The sequence below is a fragment of the Erinaceus europaeus genome, chromosome 9 (assembly GCF_950295315.1).
Source record: "Erinaceus europaeus chromosome 9, mEriEur2.1, whole genome shotgun sequence".
Lineage (NCBI taxonomy): Eukaryota > Metazoa > Chordata > Mammalia > Eulipotyphla > Erinaceidae > Erinaceus > Erinaceus europaeus.
Window position 1 is genome coordinate 82,407,708 of NC_080170.1, and position 16,561 is coordinate 82,424,268.

General features: G+C 40.2%; 2 protein-coding genes across 8 annotated transcripts in view; one reads left to right on the forward strand and one right to left on the reverse strand.

Annotated features, from left to right (window-relative positions):
* POPDC2 (popeye domain containing 2) overlaps positions 1-16,561 on the forward strand; it is a 45,307-nt gene that overhangs the window by 24,703 nt on the left and 4,043 nt on the right. Inside the window, exon 4 of one of the 4 annotated variants that reach the window (XM_060198310.1) lies at positions 13,003-13,568. The exons of 1 other annotated variant lie outside the window; for it this stretch is intronic. The gene's annotated coding sequence lies outside the window, so the exon portion shown is untranslated. Of the gene's footprint in view, positions 1-3,061; positions 3,508-13,002; positions 13,569-16,561 lie in introns of those variants that run through there. 2 more of the 4 variants (XM_007532104.3, XM_060198311.1) reach the window with 2 other exon arrangements.
* Positions 14,386-16,561, reverse strand: part of PLA1A (phospholipase A1 member A) — a 45,177-nt gene continuing 43,001 nt past the window's right edge. For all 4 annotated transcript variants that reach the window (XM_016192130.2, XM_016192129.2, XM_060198308.1 and 1 more), the window contains 2 exons: positions 15,865-16,026; positions 14,386-14,924 (listed from right to left, as the gene is read on the reverse strand). In XM_016192130.2, coding sequence (XP_016047616.1) covers positions 14,840-14,924; positions 15,865-16,026 — 247 coding nt within the window. In that variant the 3' untranslated portion in view covers positions 14,386-14,839. The remainder of the gene's footprint in view (positions 14,925-15,864; positions 16,027-16,561) is intronic.

Consider the following 16,561-nt stretch of genomic DNA (forward strand, 5'->3'; position numbering starts at 1 on the left):
AGAAATTCACCTTTCCATGTCTGCCGTTTCTGAAGTTGAAAATAAGAAACCTGCTCTACAACTCATTTTGTAAAGCACTGATAGTAGAGTAGATTTTTAAATGTTTAAATAATGGAGAGAACAGAAAAAGCATGCCTTTTCTTTCTTTCTTCTTTCTTCTTTCTTTCCATTCTCTCTCTCTCTCCTTTCTGTCTTTCTTCCTTTCTTTCTTCCTCCACCAGTGCACTGCTCAGCTTTGGCTTATGGTAGTGTTAGGGACTGAACCTGGGACCTTGGAGTCTCAGGCATGGCAGTCTTTTTGCATAACCATGATGCTATCTCCCCCCACCCCACATATTCTCTTTCAAACCACAGTTTTCAGAACTTGAAAACACAATAAAATTGGTAAAATTTCAAGTGACTCTCAGTTTAGTCTGCTGAGAAGAGAATTTAAATCTGAGATCTCTTTCTGGAATTATGTTGTTTTTTAATTTATTTATTCATTTTCCCTTTTGTTGCCCTTGGTTTTTAAAAAATTGTTGTTATAGTTATTATTGTTGTTGTTATTGATGTTGTTGTTGTTGTTAGATAGAACAGAGAGAAATGGAGAGAGGAGGGGAAGACAGAGAGGGGGAGAGAAAGATAGATACCTGCAGACCTACTTCACCACCTGTGAAGTGACTCCTCTGCAGGTGGGGAGCCGGGGTTTGAACCGGGATCCTTCTGCTGGTCCTTGTACTTCACACCACGTGTACTTAACCTGCTGCACTACTGCTGGACTCCCAAGAATTATGTTTTTGAATGTTTGCTTTGACTTTGTTGTCATCAAACTCCTTCTAGGGTTACTACTGTTATGAATAAGTCTAGTCTTTAGTAATTGGTAGCAATTTACTAGTGGTTCCTCTGTAAAGTAAATTACAATTCACCATCTATTTTCTGCCTCTTGAGTTAAAACAAAAAAATTCAGATGAGTTCTATTCATTCCAGCATAAAACTTACATAAGAGACATGATGCTGACTGGTTTCTGCATGGTGGAGAAAGACACTACTGGGTCACACTGACTCCAATCCTTGTCTCTTACACCAATCAACTTAAGAATGACTATAAATAATCAAGAGTATCTAGTAGAGCTCTTTTTGAATTAAGTATAATTTTTAGTCTAGTGATACCTACAGCTGTGCTCCAAATGACTGCTGCTTCCTCTAGCAAATAAAGAATTGCAGCTAGATCTCTTCATCAGAGTCTCATAGTCAGAATCCATATGAGCCCTGCCTTCACTAGAATGCATCCATTGAATTCTCTGGACACTATTAAAAGATAATAAATAGACTATCTGATGACAACATAGATGTTTCATGTGAAAGGAAGTGACAACTCAGATTCCAATGTCCTTCATTCTCAATTCTAGTATGTGGTGCCAGGGATTACACCTTCAGCCTTTTGCAAGGTTGCTTCAAATTCTGAGAGAAAAATGTATTAGGCTATCTCTATTAATGTGTCTCTTAATGCTGTGATGCTACAGTCTGACTTATTTCTGCCACTTAACCACTTTTAAGAACAGTTCTTCATTGCAAAACAAATGAACTAATAATCCAATAGGTATTAATGCCCGTGAATAAGTAACAGGCAGCCTCTGTCTACTTGGTTATCACAAGGAGTAATTGAGCTAAAGGTAGTATGCAAGTTGTTAAATCCCTTGCTTAATGTATATGGAATTTAAAAAAATATGTCATATATAAAACTGTTAAGAATCTTTGCCATTCTGTCAGAGACACATAATTTTCTCACTTATCCTCCCCAGTCTAGCTTTTAGGAAAGATGTTAACTGGCAGAATATCCTGAAACACACAACTTAGCTGTTCAGCCCCTGAGTAACTAAGTAACGGGCTTTGTTTCACCATATTTGCTCAGCTGATAAGAGCTCATCATCACACTACACTCAAGCTCTTTTCTGTTGATGTGGCTGAGATGTACCTTAGTGACTGCCTATTGTTAAGCAGCATATTCTCATAGAACCATGGAAAAATCTCCTGGGGGCAGAAAGCTTGCTCTCAGCAATGGTATGGTGGATACTGCCTGGGGTTCAGGTCCTGGGCTTCTGGGTAGTGGTGCCACTCTACTTGCCAACATTCTGCTGGATTACACGTGAGAGGAGCATTTCTTTTTTAATTCTTCTACTGTGTGCTACAAGCCTCATTCACTTACTTTTTCTCTTTGTAAAAATAAAAGGTAGAAAAAAATTTTTTATTTATTTTTTATTGAGGATTAATTATTTTTAAAATTTTTATTTATAAAAAGGAAACACTGACAAAACCATAGGATAAGAGGGGTATAATTCCACACAGATCCCACCACCAGAACTCCGAATCCCATCCCCTCCCCTGATAGTTTTCCTATTCTTTAACCCTCTGGGAGTATGGACCCAGGGTCATTATGGGGTGCAAAAGGTAGAAGGTCTGGCTTCTGTAATTGCTTCCCCACTGAACATGGCAAAGGCAGAAATCTTATAAAACCATTCTTCTCTATAGATTTTTAAAACCTTATCCAGTAGTGTTGGGAAATGTTTTCATTATCATTATTTATTGAATAGAGACAACCAGAAATTGAGAGGGATGGGGGAGGTAGGTAAGAGAAAGAGAGACACTTGCAGCCCTGATTCACCACTTGCCAAACTTTCCCCCTGCAGGTAGGAACTGGGGGCTCAAACCCATATCTTTGTGTATTTGTAACATGTGCACTCAACCACATGCGTCACCACCCACCCACAATTTTATAGATTTTTATAGGAATTGACCTCTTGGTCTCCTCATCTATAAAATCAGAAGATTGGACTAGATAAGTCCACAGCTGACAGGGTCAAATATTCTATAATGAATGGATTCCCTTTCTATATTCCCTATTTCTATATTCATTATAGAATACCCCACCCCCTCTCTGTGTCAGGCACTGAATCCACTTAAAATATTGGGGATTGGCAGAGAAAGAAAAACAAAACTGAAAAGAATCCCATGAAGTTTCACAAGCTATCAGGAACCATAAAGCTGAAATTCCCCTCCCCCCTTTTTTCCTTTTTATTCACAGCTTCTAGAACTGTCCAGAGCTATGCTCAAGTTATGTCTAGGCTCCAACTTTTACTCCTGAACTTTAAGCATCAATGGATTGTCCTTTTCTCTGACACCATTTATCTTCACAGAAGAGTCAATATGTGCACATCCCATTTCTCCTGTCTCTGAAAGACTCACAGGCCAGGTGGGAGTGGACACAGATGTCAGCAGCAGCCACACCATGGGCCCTGGGTGACTTTTAGAAAGTCCCCTTCATCGGCTTTTTTGTTCCTGGAGAAGGCATCCAAAAGCCCAGATGTTCATTATGTTGTACACCTAAAACTAATGTTACAAATCAATGATTTCTAACAGAAGAATGTTGATGTTTAATAAGAGTAATGCCTGATTACACTGCTTAGTAAGTCTCAAAACTATTGCTGTTACTCTTTTCCAAAAAAAAATAAATAACATGTTATTAATCCATAGACTTTGAAAGTTTTTTTTTAATTTTATTTATAAAAAGGAAACATTAGCAAAATCATAGGATAAGAGGGGTACAACTTTGCACAGTTCCCACCACCAGACCTCCATATCCCATCCCCTCCCCTGATAGCTTTCCTATTCTTTAACCCTCTGGGAGTATGGACCCAAGGTCAGTGTGGGATGCAGAAAGTGGAAGGTCTGGCTTCTGTAATTGCTTCCCCACTGAACATGGGCGTTGACAGGTCAATCTATATCCCCAACCTGTCTCTCTCTTTCCCTAGTGGGGAAGGGCTCTGGGGAAGTGGAGCTCCAAGGCACACTGGTGGGGTTGTTTGTCCAAGGAAGTTTGGTTGCATCCTGCTAGCATCTGGGAACCTGGTGGCTGAAAAGAGAGTTAACATACAAAGCCAAACAAATTGTTGAACAATCATGGACCTAAGGGCTGGAATAGAGCAGATGAAGTGTTGGGGGGGGGTCCTCCATTTTGTAGATAGCTAGCAGGTATATTTTAGTTATATTTCAAAGGGCCTGTAGCTATAATAGTGTTTTTATTTTGTTTTGGTTTTTGCCTGAGCCTAAAATCTGATATGCAGGTGGATCCAAGTTATTATCTGGGGAAATGATGTTATGGATGGGAAAAGGACCAGAAAGCTGGGTTAGGGAAGAGAGTAGCTCCCTAATATGGGAAAGGAGTATAAATATTATTGACTGTAAACTCCATCAATTTGATGTGATCTGGAGCCCATAATTAGCTTAGGAGCCTCTGTGACCTCTGCATCCCTCTAGATCTGAGCTCACATTCTGTGGTCAAGAGTAGGAACATTCTATGCTGCCCCAGTATCGACCCATCTTCCTCAGGTGTAGCATAGAATATGTTGTCCAGCCTCCCTTCAGAGGATGGAACATTCTCTACCATTGTTGATCCAAGTTGAGGGAAAGGTCCTATGGGAGCCCACAAAGGGGCCTATTTTGTTGTTCCTGATAGAAATGACCAGCAACAATGGAGAGAGGGATTTATTCCTGTTCTAGGCCCATTGTAGACTTTGAAACTTAAGCGTGAGGGTTTTTTTTTTTTTTTTTAATAAAAATATATCATTTGAAAAGGTCTAGATTCTATCTGGAGAGTTAAAGTCTAGTTCTTTTAAAAAATTTTTTTTTCTATTATTTAGTTTCCCTTTTGATGCCCTTGTTGTTTTATTGTTATAGTTATTGTTGTTATTGATGTCATCATTGTTGGATAAGACAGAGAGAAATGGAGAGAGGAGGGGAAGACAAAGAGGGGGAGAGAAACACCTGCAGACCTGCTTTATCACTTGTGAAATGACTCCCCTGCAGGTGGGGAGCTGGGGGCTCGAAACGGGATTCTTACCGGGGTCCTTGTGCTTTGCGCCACCTGTGCTTAACCCACTGTGTTACCGCCCGACTTCCCTGAAGTCTATTTCTTCAGACTCTTGGCTAAGTTCCATGGACCCTCTGCATTATATCTGTAAAGCAGGGATTTCAAAATCCACTTCTCAGCACTATTGTGGGGATTTCGTTGATGTAGGTAGAGCACCTAGGGCATGACATGGCACCTATACTCAATACAAATTCAGTTCCTTTTCCCTAAATTGTTTCTTTAAACTGTCTCAAAGGATAGATAAAGTCAGCTATCCAAGAAGTTTTCACTTAAAAAACACTTTTATTTTATTTTTATTTTTTGCCTCCAGGGTTATTGCTGGGGCTCAGTGCCTGCACCATGAATCCACTGCTTATGGAGGCCATTCCCCCCCCCCCCTTTTGTTTCCCTTGTCGTAGCCTTGTTGCGGTTATTATTGTTGTTGTTGTTGATGTCATTCGTTGTTGTTTTAGGACAGAGAGAAATGGAGAGAGGAGGGGAAGACAGAGAGAGGGAGAGAAAGATAGACATCTGCAGACCTGCTTCATAGCCTGTGAAGCGACTCCCCTGCAGGTGGGGAGCCATGGGCTTGAACCGGGATCCTCACACCAGTCCCTGTGCTTTGTGCCATGTGCGCTTAACCGGCTGCACTACCACCTGACTCCCACATTTATTTTATTTTAATGAGACAGTTACAGAGAAAAAGACCAGAGCACTGCTCAGCTCTGTCTTATGGTGGTGCTGGGGATTGAACCTGGTATCTCAGAGCCTCAGGCATGAAAGCCTTTAGTATAACCATTATCCTATCTCCTCAGCCCTTATATGTTTACTTAAAAAAATTACAAACACAATACCTGCTTATAGAAGTAGAAAATTAAAAACCCAGTTTCCCTTAAGATTAAAAGTTTCACATACGAATCTCTTATTGTTGTGTGTATGTGTATATGACATCTTCACAAACTAAAGTAAATTCCTATAACCATCTTCAAGTGGATTTATACATTTTACATATTTTATTTTGTTTCTCCCCTAGGCATGTCAACATACATACTACCTCTTGCTGTGTAGCAGTCACCTCTAAGCCTTAATCACAAACAGTCATTTAGCTCATGAATGTGGGGCTTGACTGAGCTTAGCTAGGTTGTTCTCACTCAAGGTTTCTTGTGCTGTTACGCTCAGACAGTGACCAAGGTTAGAGTCATCTTGAAGGCTTCCTCATTCACTCATGGCCTAGTCTGGGGAGACTCAAGTTCCTGAAGAATGAAACAGTTGGGTCTCTGAGCCTTTCTCTTCCTTTCTCAATATTCTGTTCATTTTGTTGCTGTATGATGCTTTCCTACATTTACTTATTTCACAATTATCCTTTCTATCATTGATGAACATTTGGATAGCTTCTAGCTTGGGGAAAGTATGAATAGTGGCAGCATTAACATTATTGAATAGATGTTTCTGTACACCTTTGGTCATATAATTAGGACCAAAATTATTCATATATTAAGTGTGTATTCAACTGTAGTAAATAAGTGACGGTACAGTTCATATATGCACTAGTAATGTATGAGTTCTAGTTGTTTCTCATTCTTCCCAATTTTCAACATTGTATTTTTTTCTCTTCATTTTAGTCATTTGGGTGTATATGAACATAGCAATATATTGTGGTTTTCATTTTTGCTTCACTGATGAATAATGACATGGAGTATCTTTTTGTGCTTAAAATAAAATTATTTTATGCAGGACCAGGGTTGAACTCAGGGCCTAGTGCTTGCTTGACTCTACAAAGTGGCCTTCCTGATCCAGTTATCTATTGATTGATTTTTTTTTCTTCACTAAGATTTCACTGCTCTAGACTGACTTCTCAGATAAATAGAAATAGAGGGAGACAGGGAAAGATATCACAGCACTTTCTCCAGCATGGTAAGGGCCAGACTCAAACTAAGGCTATGTATGTCAGAGCAGGTATGCTCCTGAGTGAACTATTTCACTAGCTCTCTAATCTTTACTTTTGAAAAAGAGAAAAAAAAAGGTGAGAGAGAAAGAGAGAAAAGATAGACATCACAGTTCTACTCCACCACCTATAGAGCTATCTTTGTGCTGTCCATAAAACTTAAAATGTGCCAGGGATCAAAATCAGGGCCTCAAGCAAGGTAAACCATGTGCTCTATCCACTGAGCCATTCCCAGTCCCCTTTTTCTTGTTTTTATTAGGCTATATACATGTACTTTCTGTACTTTAAAAATTAACCTCTATAATATATTTTAAATTTAATTTTTTATTTACTAATTTTGCACAGGTGTCTCACATATGTGTAATTCCACTGCTTGTGACAGAATTTTTTCCTTTTAATTTCAGAGAGAGAGAGAGGGGAGGAGAGGAGAGGAGAGGAGAGAGGAAAGGAGAGGAGAGGAGAGGAGAGGAGAGGAGAGGAGAGGAGAGGAGAGGAGAGGAGAGGAGAGGAGAAGAGAGACACTATAGCACCACACAACAGTTCATGGAACTTCTCCTGGTGCCATGTATTGTGTTCCTATGTGGTTCTGGGTGATCAAACTTAAATCCTCAGGCATAGTGAAGTGTGCACTCTAATGGGTCAGTTCTCTCCTGACTTATTTACTTGTGAGAAAGACAGAGAAAGAAAGATCAAAACATCGCTCTTTATGTATGACATTCCATTTGCTTTTATCCTTTTATTTATGTGCTGGTGCTTGAACCCAGTGCTTCATGTAGGCAAGGCTTGTGCTCTACTACTGAGTCACCTGCTCAATCCCCATATCTTCATATCTTTGAATATAGCATCACATATATGTATAACACATTGTATTTGTTCAGTCAACAGAAAAATTTTAACATGACATTTGCTATCCTCTAGTAACCCCAAACCAGTGTACCACATATGGAATAGAAAATGTTTGGGTGATTTCTTTCTTTTTTTTTTTGACTCCAGGATTATCACTGGGGCTCAGTGCCAGCAATACAAATCCACGGCTCCTGGGGCCTTTTTTTTTTTTTTTTCATTTTATTGGATAGGACAGAGAGAAGTTGTGAGGAGAGGGGAAAGCAGAGCAGAGGAGAGAAAGACACCTGTAGACCTGTTTCATCGCTTGTGAAATGACCCACCTGTGGGTGGGAAACTGGGGGCTCAACCAGGATCCTTGAGCGGGGACATCCTTGTGTTTTGTACTAGGTGCTCTTAACATGATGCCCTTGAGCTATTATTTTTCTGATGAGTAGTCAAATTTGCTCAAAGGAAAGGACAGTATATGCTTTTATCTCATGAATACTTACTACATATCTACTTCTGTCAAACTCTATGCTTGATACCTCTGTTATATAAACCAGTTATGATTCTATAAAATCTGACCAGAAAATAATCTCAAAGAGCTTGAGATCTAGAGAGAGAACCAAATGAGCTATAAGCACCCACTTCCCTCTGTAGTAAGTGAAGGTCTCTAGGCCTGATTACTTTGAAAAGTTCTCTTTGCCGGAAGATTCTTCATTCCCTTGTTTAAATAGGCTTTTGTAGCTCTTATATAGTGTGCAGAATAGCTGGGTCTCAGATGCGTATACCAAGCACTATGCCAATCCACTGTGGAAAGCACTACATGAGTGGTTGAAACAACTACATGACCTACAGAAGATTAATAGAACATGTCACTTCCTGTTTCTGAGAGAGGAGGGGTTCATAGAGAAGCTGACTTTTGTTTATAACTTAAAAAGACAGAACAAACATAGGCAAAAAGTGAGTCAAAAGTCCCAGGGCTGGAAGATACAGGAAAGTTGAAGGACAGGCCACCCTAGCCTGTTCAGAATAGGCCTCCCCAGACATGTGAACCTGCATATAAATTAGTCTGAGTTGAGGTTAACTGAGGCCCTGCAGGTTCATGAGAAATTCATACCATTCTTTTACATAGAAGACTGAGTTGGGGTTTTACTTAGAATTAGGATTCTCGGGAAAAAAACAACAACTTTCTATTAGAGAAACCTAACTTACATGTCAGGGCAAGCATCTAATTGCAGAGCATTTGATCTTTATCATTTGAATGACCTGCTCTTTAAGTAATTCCCCTTTCTCTCTTTTTGAAGCCAAAATCCCCATTCCATTCCTTAGGTCAGAGTATACACCCTTGTTTTGTTCCATTGGCTTTAGAATTCGCATCTATAGGATGCTCCACATGGACATAATCAAATTCTTCTATTAACTTTCCTAATGTTAAATCAATTGCTCAGCTATCTAGACAAGATTTCAAGGGAGTAAAAGGGAATTTCCTTAAGTCATTACTGAGGCATGCCAGGAGAGGAAAACTGGTGGCTAATACTGACCAGCCATAGCATCTGGACTCTTATTAGAAGACAGTGGCAAGTGAGCAGGGCAGTGGTGTTCTGGAAGCAGTGTATAGAAGCTTATACTCAGGAGTCAGGTGGTAGTGCAGCGGGTTAAGTGCTTGTGGTGCAAAGTGCAAGGACCAGCATAAGGATCCCAATTCAAGCCCCCGGATCCCCACCTGCAGAGGAGTCGCTTCGCAGGCAGTTTCTATCTTTCTCTCCCCCCTCTGTCTTCCCCTCCTCTCTCCATCCCTCTCTATCCTATCTAACAACGATGACATCAACAACAACGATAATAACGACTACAACAATGAAAAACAACAAGGGCAACAAAAAAGGGAAAATAAATAAATATTAAAATTTTTTTTAAAAAAGCTTCTACTCAATGCATACCACAGAATCTAACAGAGAGTGTAGTGGTTCCATAAATCTTCATGTTCTGAAGGGCTTGAGTAGAGAAAAAAAGAGCCAGGAGTACAGGTCAGACCATAGAAATCATCAGTGATATGATATTACCAAGAACCAGAACTCATGAAAGTGAAAGAAACTGGGAAGCAGGAACCTGTCAGTAACTTGGGGGGAACAATTTGCATGGGAAGGAAATCGATACATGCTAGTGGTTCTGTGTCTTTTCCCCTTTACATTCTTTTTTTTAAAAATACATATCCCTTTAAATAAAATTTTTTCCTTTTATGATCTTACTGGGGAGCTAATGGTCCCCTTTACATTCTTGCCAACCTGGTTTCCTAAAGACTTTTCCATAAACCTTAATGACCTAAGAAGTGTGAGCAATTTCTCAGTGGTTTCACTTCTAATTATCATTGAATTCAGACACTGACACTCCCAGTCAGAAATTTCCCTGGAGATCATGGGGCTTTATTTGACTTTTGGCTCACTTCTCTGACACCATCCTTCCTGAGAGTCCTCTTTTGCACAGCACATAGTTTCCAAGTGCCAGTTGCCAAGTAGGGACTATTAAAGGCCTGGAATTGCAGAATTGCCTTCTACCCCTCAGTCTTCAGCTCTAGCTCCCACTCATCCCACAGAGCTGGTAAGCATATTCCTTGTGTAAGCTCTCTGTTACACTCCACGCCCATCTCTACACACACACACACATTAACCTGTCCCCTTCAGGATACTTGGGACCATGCCCTCAGTTCCCATTTCCCTTGCTATACACCCTCTCAAAGCTCTGGAGGATTGGGTATGCTCCCGTTTACTGCCATGGCTACGGAAGAAGGGCAAACGCTAGAAGAAAGAACTGCCATGGCCCCAGAACCTCATATGATGCCACATCCTTAGCATTTCACTGGTAATGGTCAGATCTTTCTTAAATTCAGTTGTCAGACATTTTATCTGGGCCTATTAACCCTTGGGATTTTTGAGACATCTAGTTCTACTTTCCAGTTTCTTTTTGCCTCTGCTCATTATTCAAGCCAGAACACTTTCTGTTTTACTCTTGGGTGTTTAAGGAAAGAGGCTATTTCTGTCTGGTTTCTTCAGGCTCTATCAAGGGGCTTAGTCTAATGCCTTGCCCTTCCCACCCAAGAAGAGCTTGACCTTCTCTCTTGCTCTTCCCTGAAGAACCTGAGAGGAAGCATTAACTGCTTCTACCAGTCTTCCTTTCTCCATTTTGGTTCTTCTCTTTTCCCTGAATTTTATTTCTTGTAAACTGATTCCTCAGTTATTCACCACTTATATTCTATTTCTCTTCACTACTAACCCCTTCCATATCTCTGAATTACTTTAACATCTTCATCATAAACATATTTCTAAAAGACCCTTGGGTTTACTTTAACCTAGTATACCCCACTTTAATACAACTAAACATATATGGGTGCATATATGCATATGTATGCACAATGTACACCTATACATATGCATATTTATATATGTATATGTGTTTGATAAGAGTTTCACTTTGTGTATTTGCATGGGCATAAGATTTTGGCTCCTCAGGGCTAGTTAGAGAAATTCCTCTGCTTGGCCACTTTTTTCTTCTTTCTCTTTAAACAGAGCATTTCTCAGCTCTGATATATGTTGGTGCCAGGGATTGAATGTGGAACCTCTGGTATCTCTGATATGAAATTCTGTTGCATACACTGCTGTGCTGTTTCCCTTGCCTTGTCTGAGTACTTTAGTATCTAAGACATCAGAGTTGCCTGAGACACTCTAGGACCCAGCAAGGAGTCATGGAGTCATCTAGCCTTCTTTCCTCAGAGGTTAGAGTTATTGGTCTGCCTCTCTGCTTTTGCTGTGTCTGACATCTACTTCTTGGTTTGCTGAGATGCTGTTGTAATTATTTATTCAGAGGAATTATTCTCAACCCTAACTACATATTGAACTCGACTAGGAAGTTTTTTTAAAAACAGTCTAGTGCCACAGATAAGACAGCCATCAGAGTTGACAGTCATTGAAGCTGGATGACTAGTGCATGGAGAGTCTTTCCAATTTTGTACATGTTTGAAATGCTCCCCAGTAATAATAATAATAATAATAATAATAATAATAATAGCTTAAAAGCAAATGAAGGGCATGAGCTAGCTCACCTGGGAAGGTACCTGCTCTTGCTTTGAGAAGCTCTGGGGATATGGTCTCTCTATCTCTGTGTCTCTTTCTCTCTGTGTATGAAAAGGTCTTCCCACAGTGGTAAAGCCACAGTGATGACAAAAGTAAATAAAGACGTTCATAAATAAATGTTTAGGTAAATAAAGTATGTATAGTTTAATAGTAAATATAAATACATTTATAATGAGACATCTTAATACATACTATTTTTTTAAATGAAACTTACAACAGACCAGTTAAAACCAAATTGTTAAGTGGGTTGCCATCATAGTAGGGCCTGGCACACTTTAGGCATATCATAAAAGTTTGCTCAATGAATGAATGAAATTTCTGGTACATTGGTTTATCTCCAACTCTCATTTCTCTGCACTCCATAGATAAGAAACATGGCAGAGGGTAGCTTCTAAACTGGACATTGGGTTGGGAGTCAGAAGGTTGTATAGATATATTTTCTTATCAGCATAAGTTTCATTAACATACAATAGAATATGGCTCACCCATAAAAGGGAGGAAATTCTGACACATGCTCCAACCGCAAAAAGCCTTGAAAACATTATGCTTAGCACATAAGCCAGATACACACTGGATGACCATATGATATAGTTAGGATTATAGAACTCATGAAGAGAGAGAGTAGCATGGTGTAGCTAGGGACTAGGTGGAGAGACTATGGAGTTTCAGTTTGAGAGGATAAAAAAGTTCTGGAGATGCATAGTGGTGATGGTTGCACAATATTGGAGCTTTTCTTATTACTACTTGAGTTTTACACTTGATCATAACTAAAAGGATTTTTTCCCACTTTATTGAGGTGGGGAGGGCTAATGATTTACTGTATAGTTGTTGACATTTAAGTACAACCTTTCATCTCCCTATGATAGTTGTCTCCTCCAACCTAGGTCCTTTCTCACCATCATACCCCTGAACTCAAAAGCTTTCCCACCCCAGCCCTTGCCCTCCTTCCCCAAAGTCCTTTGCTTTGGTAGAATATACCACACTCAGTCCAAGTTTCTCTTCTGTGCTTGCTTCTTAAGTTCCATCTACAAGTGAAATCGTTTAATATTCATGGAAAGGGTTTTCTGAAAAGAGTTAAAGAAAACCAGTAAGTATAGACGAATCCAGAGGCAACTGGTTGCAGAGAAAATAGTAAAGATATGTGTTTCCACATCTACCCTTGAGGGCTCTGCTTTACACCTGGGGGCACTTCAATTTGTTTCTTGCCTTCTGGTTTCCAGATGGAGTTCTTCAGTGAGGAGCACTAACAGGAGAAATGAGGAGCTTGGAAGACAAGGAGGAAGAATTTGTTTCCCCACAGGGCTACTTCCCCACAGAATAGCTGCCAGCAGGCAGACTTTGTCATTTGACTGAAGGTCTCACAGCCCTCCAGCTCAGGCTCCAGATTCTGGCCCTACTTCCTCTTTAAATCTAGGACCTTGGAAGTTTCTCCTGCTTCTGCTGTCAGGACACTGCATTAGGCCTCATGGTTTCCCCCCTCCTAACACTTTTGTTAGTATTTTTTTTTTATATTCTCTTTAGATCACTCACTTTGAACACATGTTTTTTTCTTGCTGGGCTGTGGTTAGTACAGGTTATTTATAAAATTCAACATGTAGGAAATGCTGAGTCAAAGAAAATCCACTTGTTAGTGGTCCAGGAGGTGGCAGAGTGGCTATGACATTTTTATGTCACACTGGACTCTCAAGCATGAGGTCCTGAGTTGGATCCCCGGCAGCACATGTACCAGAGTGATGTCTGGGTCTTTCTCTCCTCCTGTCTCTCTCATGAATAAATAAATAAATAATAAATAAATAAATAGAAAATCCACTTCTATTCTCCCCCAAAGATCTCACTGGCCATCCCACCACCCCAAATCTTCCAGATATCCAGAGAAGGCAACAGTTAGGAACAGTGAAGGAGCCCATCTTCCTCCTTACCTTCCATCCCCTCTCTTACCCATGCACTCCTTTTCATTTAATTCTGTTTTGTTTGCTGTTTTAATGTAGAGAATTCAGTGATGTTTTCTCCAGTTTCATAGACCATAAACTACGTTTTTGTACAAAGCAGAGTTTTATTCAATTGTTTCAATGAGACAGCTCACCTACATAGCACACCTGTTTTGTCGTGCATTCCACCCAGGTTCACGCCCGGCCCCCACTATCCTGTAGAAAACTTCAGTGATATATTGGTGTCTTTCCCTCTGTCATTCTGTCTCTTTCTTTTCTTTTTTTTTTAATGTTTATTTATTCCCTTTTGTTGCCCTTGTTGTTTTATTGTTGTAGTTATTGTTGTTGTTGCTATTGATGTTGTCATTGTTGAATAGGACAGAGAGAAATTGAGAGAGGAGGGGAAGACAGAGAGGGGAAGAGAAAGATAGACACCTGAAGACCTTATTCACTGCTTGTGAAGCAACTCCCCTGCAGGTGGGGAGCCGGGGGCTTGAACCAAGATCCTTAACGCCGGTCCTTGCGGTTAACCTGCTGCGCTGACCGCCCGACTCCCACTCTGTCTCTTTCTAGTTGAAAAAAAAAAATCAGCTTGGAGTAATGGCATGGTGAAATCTCAGTGGTGAAGAAAAGTAAATAAAAAACTGAATTAAATGACTCAAATACTCCACAGAGGTTTTGTTTTGTTTTTAATACTTTATTTGTACATGCTTCCACATTTTATTTATTTTTAACCAGAAAGCTGCTCAATTCTGGTTTATGGTGGAATGGGGGGCTTGAACCTGAGACCTCAAGCATCAGGCATGACAGTCTTTTAGCATAACAATTATGCTATTCCCCCCCTCCCACACACACACACATGCTTCTACTGACTCCTAGGTACAATTTCCTAAGGATATAAGACAATTGTAGTTAAATATGAATAAGAAACTTGAAATGCTCTCTATGTCAGTCTCTTCAAATTGACAGTGGAGATAAAGTTCTATAAAGTGAGCTACCTCTGCCCTGTAAAGTGGCAGAATGATAGGTAACATAACCAAGAGTTTTGTCTTCATAGTAGTAGTGGCTTAGAATAAGTTGAACATCCCACCTCGAAAATCCAGGGAGATGTGACCTGCTCAAACTTACACTAAGTACAGGTTATGCTCAGGTCATGATAAACAGTCATGCTTGACTGCAACTTCACTGACTCAGGTAAGCAGACCATCTTGTTACTGCAAGACAAGAAAAATAAGAGGGTATGTTCTCAGCATGGACTCTCAGTGGGTCGGGAGGGAGGGGTAGGAGTTATGTGCTCTTGAGTTTCCACAATGTCAGGTAAAAGAAGAACAACTACAGAATGGCTTCACTCACATGCGGAATATAGACAGTTGAGCATTTGAATGTAAAAAAACCCCAAAAAACGTCAACCTACTTCCAAGACTATGGGAGAACTATAGTGGTTATCTATGGGGGGGTGGGGGTGAGGACACAGATCTTTGGTGATGGCAGTGGTGGGAAATAAATGAATAAATATTAATGAAATGAAGGAAATATGAAAAAAAAAGAAGTTTGCCATCATCAACAATGGAGACTAAGGAGAAAGAAATGTGCAGTGAGACTCTTTGTTTTAATGAAATCTTATATAAAAACAAAAGACATATAAACTGAATATATATATATATATATATATGTATTAGATTAAATGAAATTTCTTGCATTGAGGTTTGGATGAGGAATCAAAACCTGTTCTTTTTTATTTTTTTAAATTTTTTAAAATTATCTTTATTTATCAGATAGAGACAACCAGAAATTGAGACGAGGGGGGAGAGAGAGAGAGAGACCTGCAGCCCTGCTTCACCACTTGTGAAGCTTTCCCCCTGCAGGTGGGGACCAGGGTCTTGAACCTGGTTCTTTGCACATTGTAATGTGTTTGCTTAACCATGTGCACCACCACCTGCCCCCCTTGTTATTATTATTTTCTAACATCCCAGTCCAAGATACCCATTGCAGGAAGTTCAAGAAAAACCTGGTCTTGGTTATCTTTGCTTTGAACAAACTAATCAATTTGTGAGGTTACACCTCCACAAGCATCACACTTATGGTCAGGATTGGCCCTTGTGAGTATTTCTGAGGTAGGTAGGTAGGTAGGTAGGGTGGATACTAGGGGCTTACTTGTCATTGATGGGCAAAGGGGCAGTGCAGAACTTCCCAACAATGGTTGTCCATTCTTTTCTCCAAACCCTGGAAGACTTCAACTTGAATTTCACTTGGTTTATCTGACACTGAGGGTTGCTGTGAGCTATGATTCCTTTGCCTTGGAGTTGCTGTTTAGGTCTGCAAGGGAAAGGGAATGGAAGTTATCAAGTCACTCCATGGAATTTTGCATTCTCTAGACTCCAATCTGCTGGTAGTCTCCTTAAGTATCATACATGAAAGAGTAAGTTCCTTGAACATGAAGCCCATAGTCTTTTGTATCACCTCCACCAGACTGTGTACCCATCCATCTACAACTATAAACAATTCAGAAAATATCTGCTGATTTCAAAAGTGAGTTAGTGCACACTATAGCAAAATGGTAGCTTCTGGGTTTTCACATCTGGAAAAAGCCCCTTATTCTTAGACTTTCAGTTAGAAAAGCTTTTAATTTTCAAAGACATTTTTAGGGGGCCAGGTGGTAGCACATCAGGTTACATAGCGTGAAGCTCAAGGACCAGTCTAAGGATCCCAGTTCGAGCCCCCACTCCCCACAGGTGATGGGGGTGGGTTGTCACTTCACAAGTGCTGAAGCCGGTTGTCTGCAGGTGTCTTTCTCTCCCTCTCTCTGTTTTCCCCTCCTCTTGCAATTTCTCTTTGTCCTATCCAGCAACAA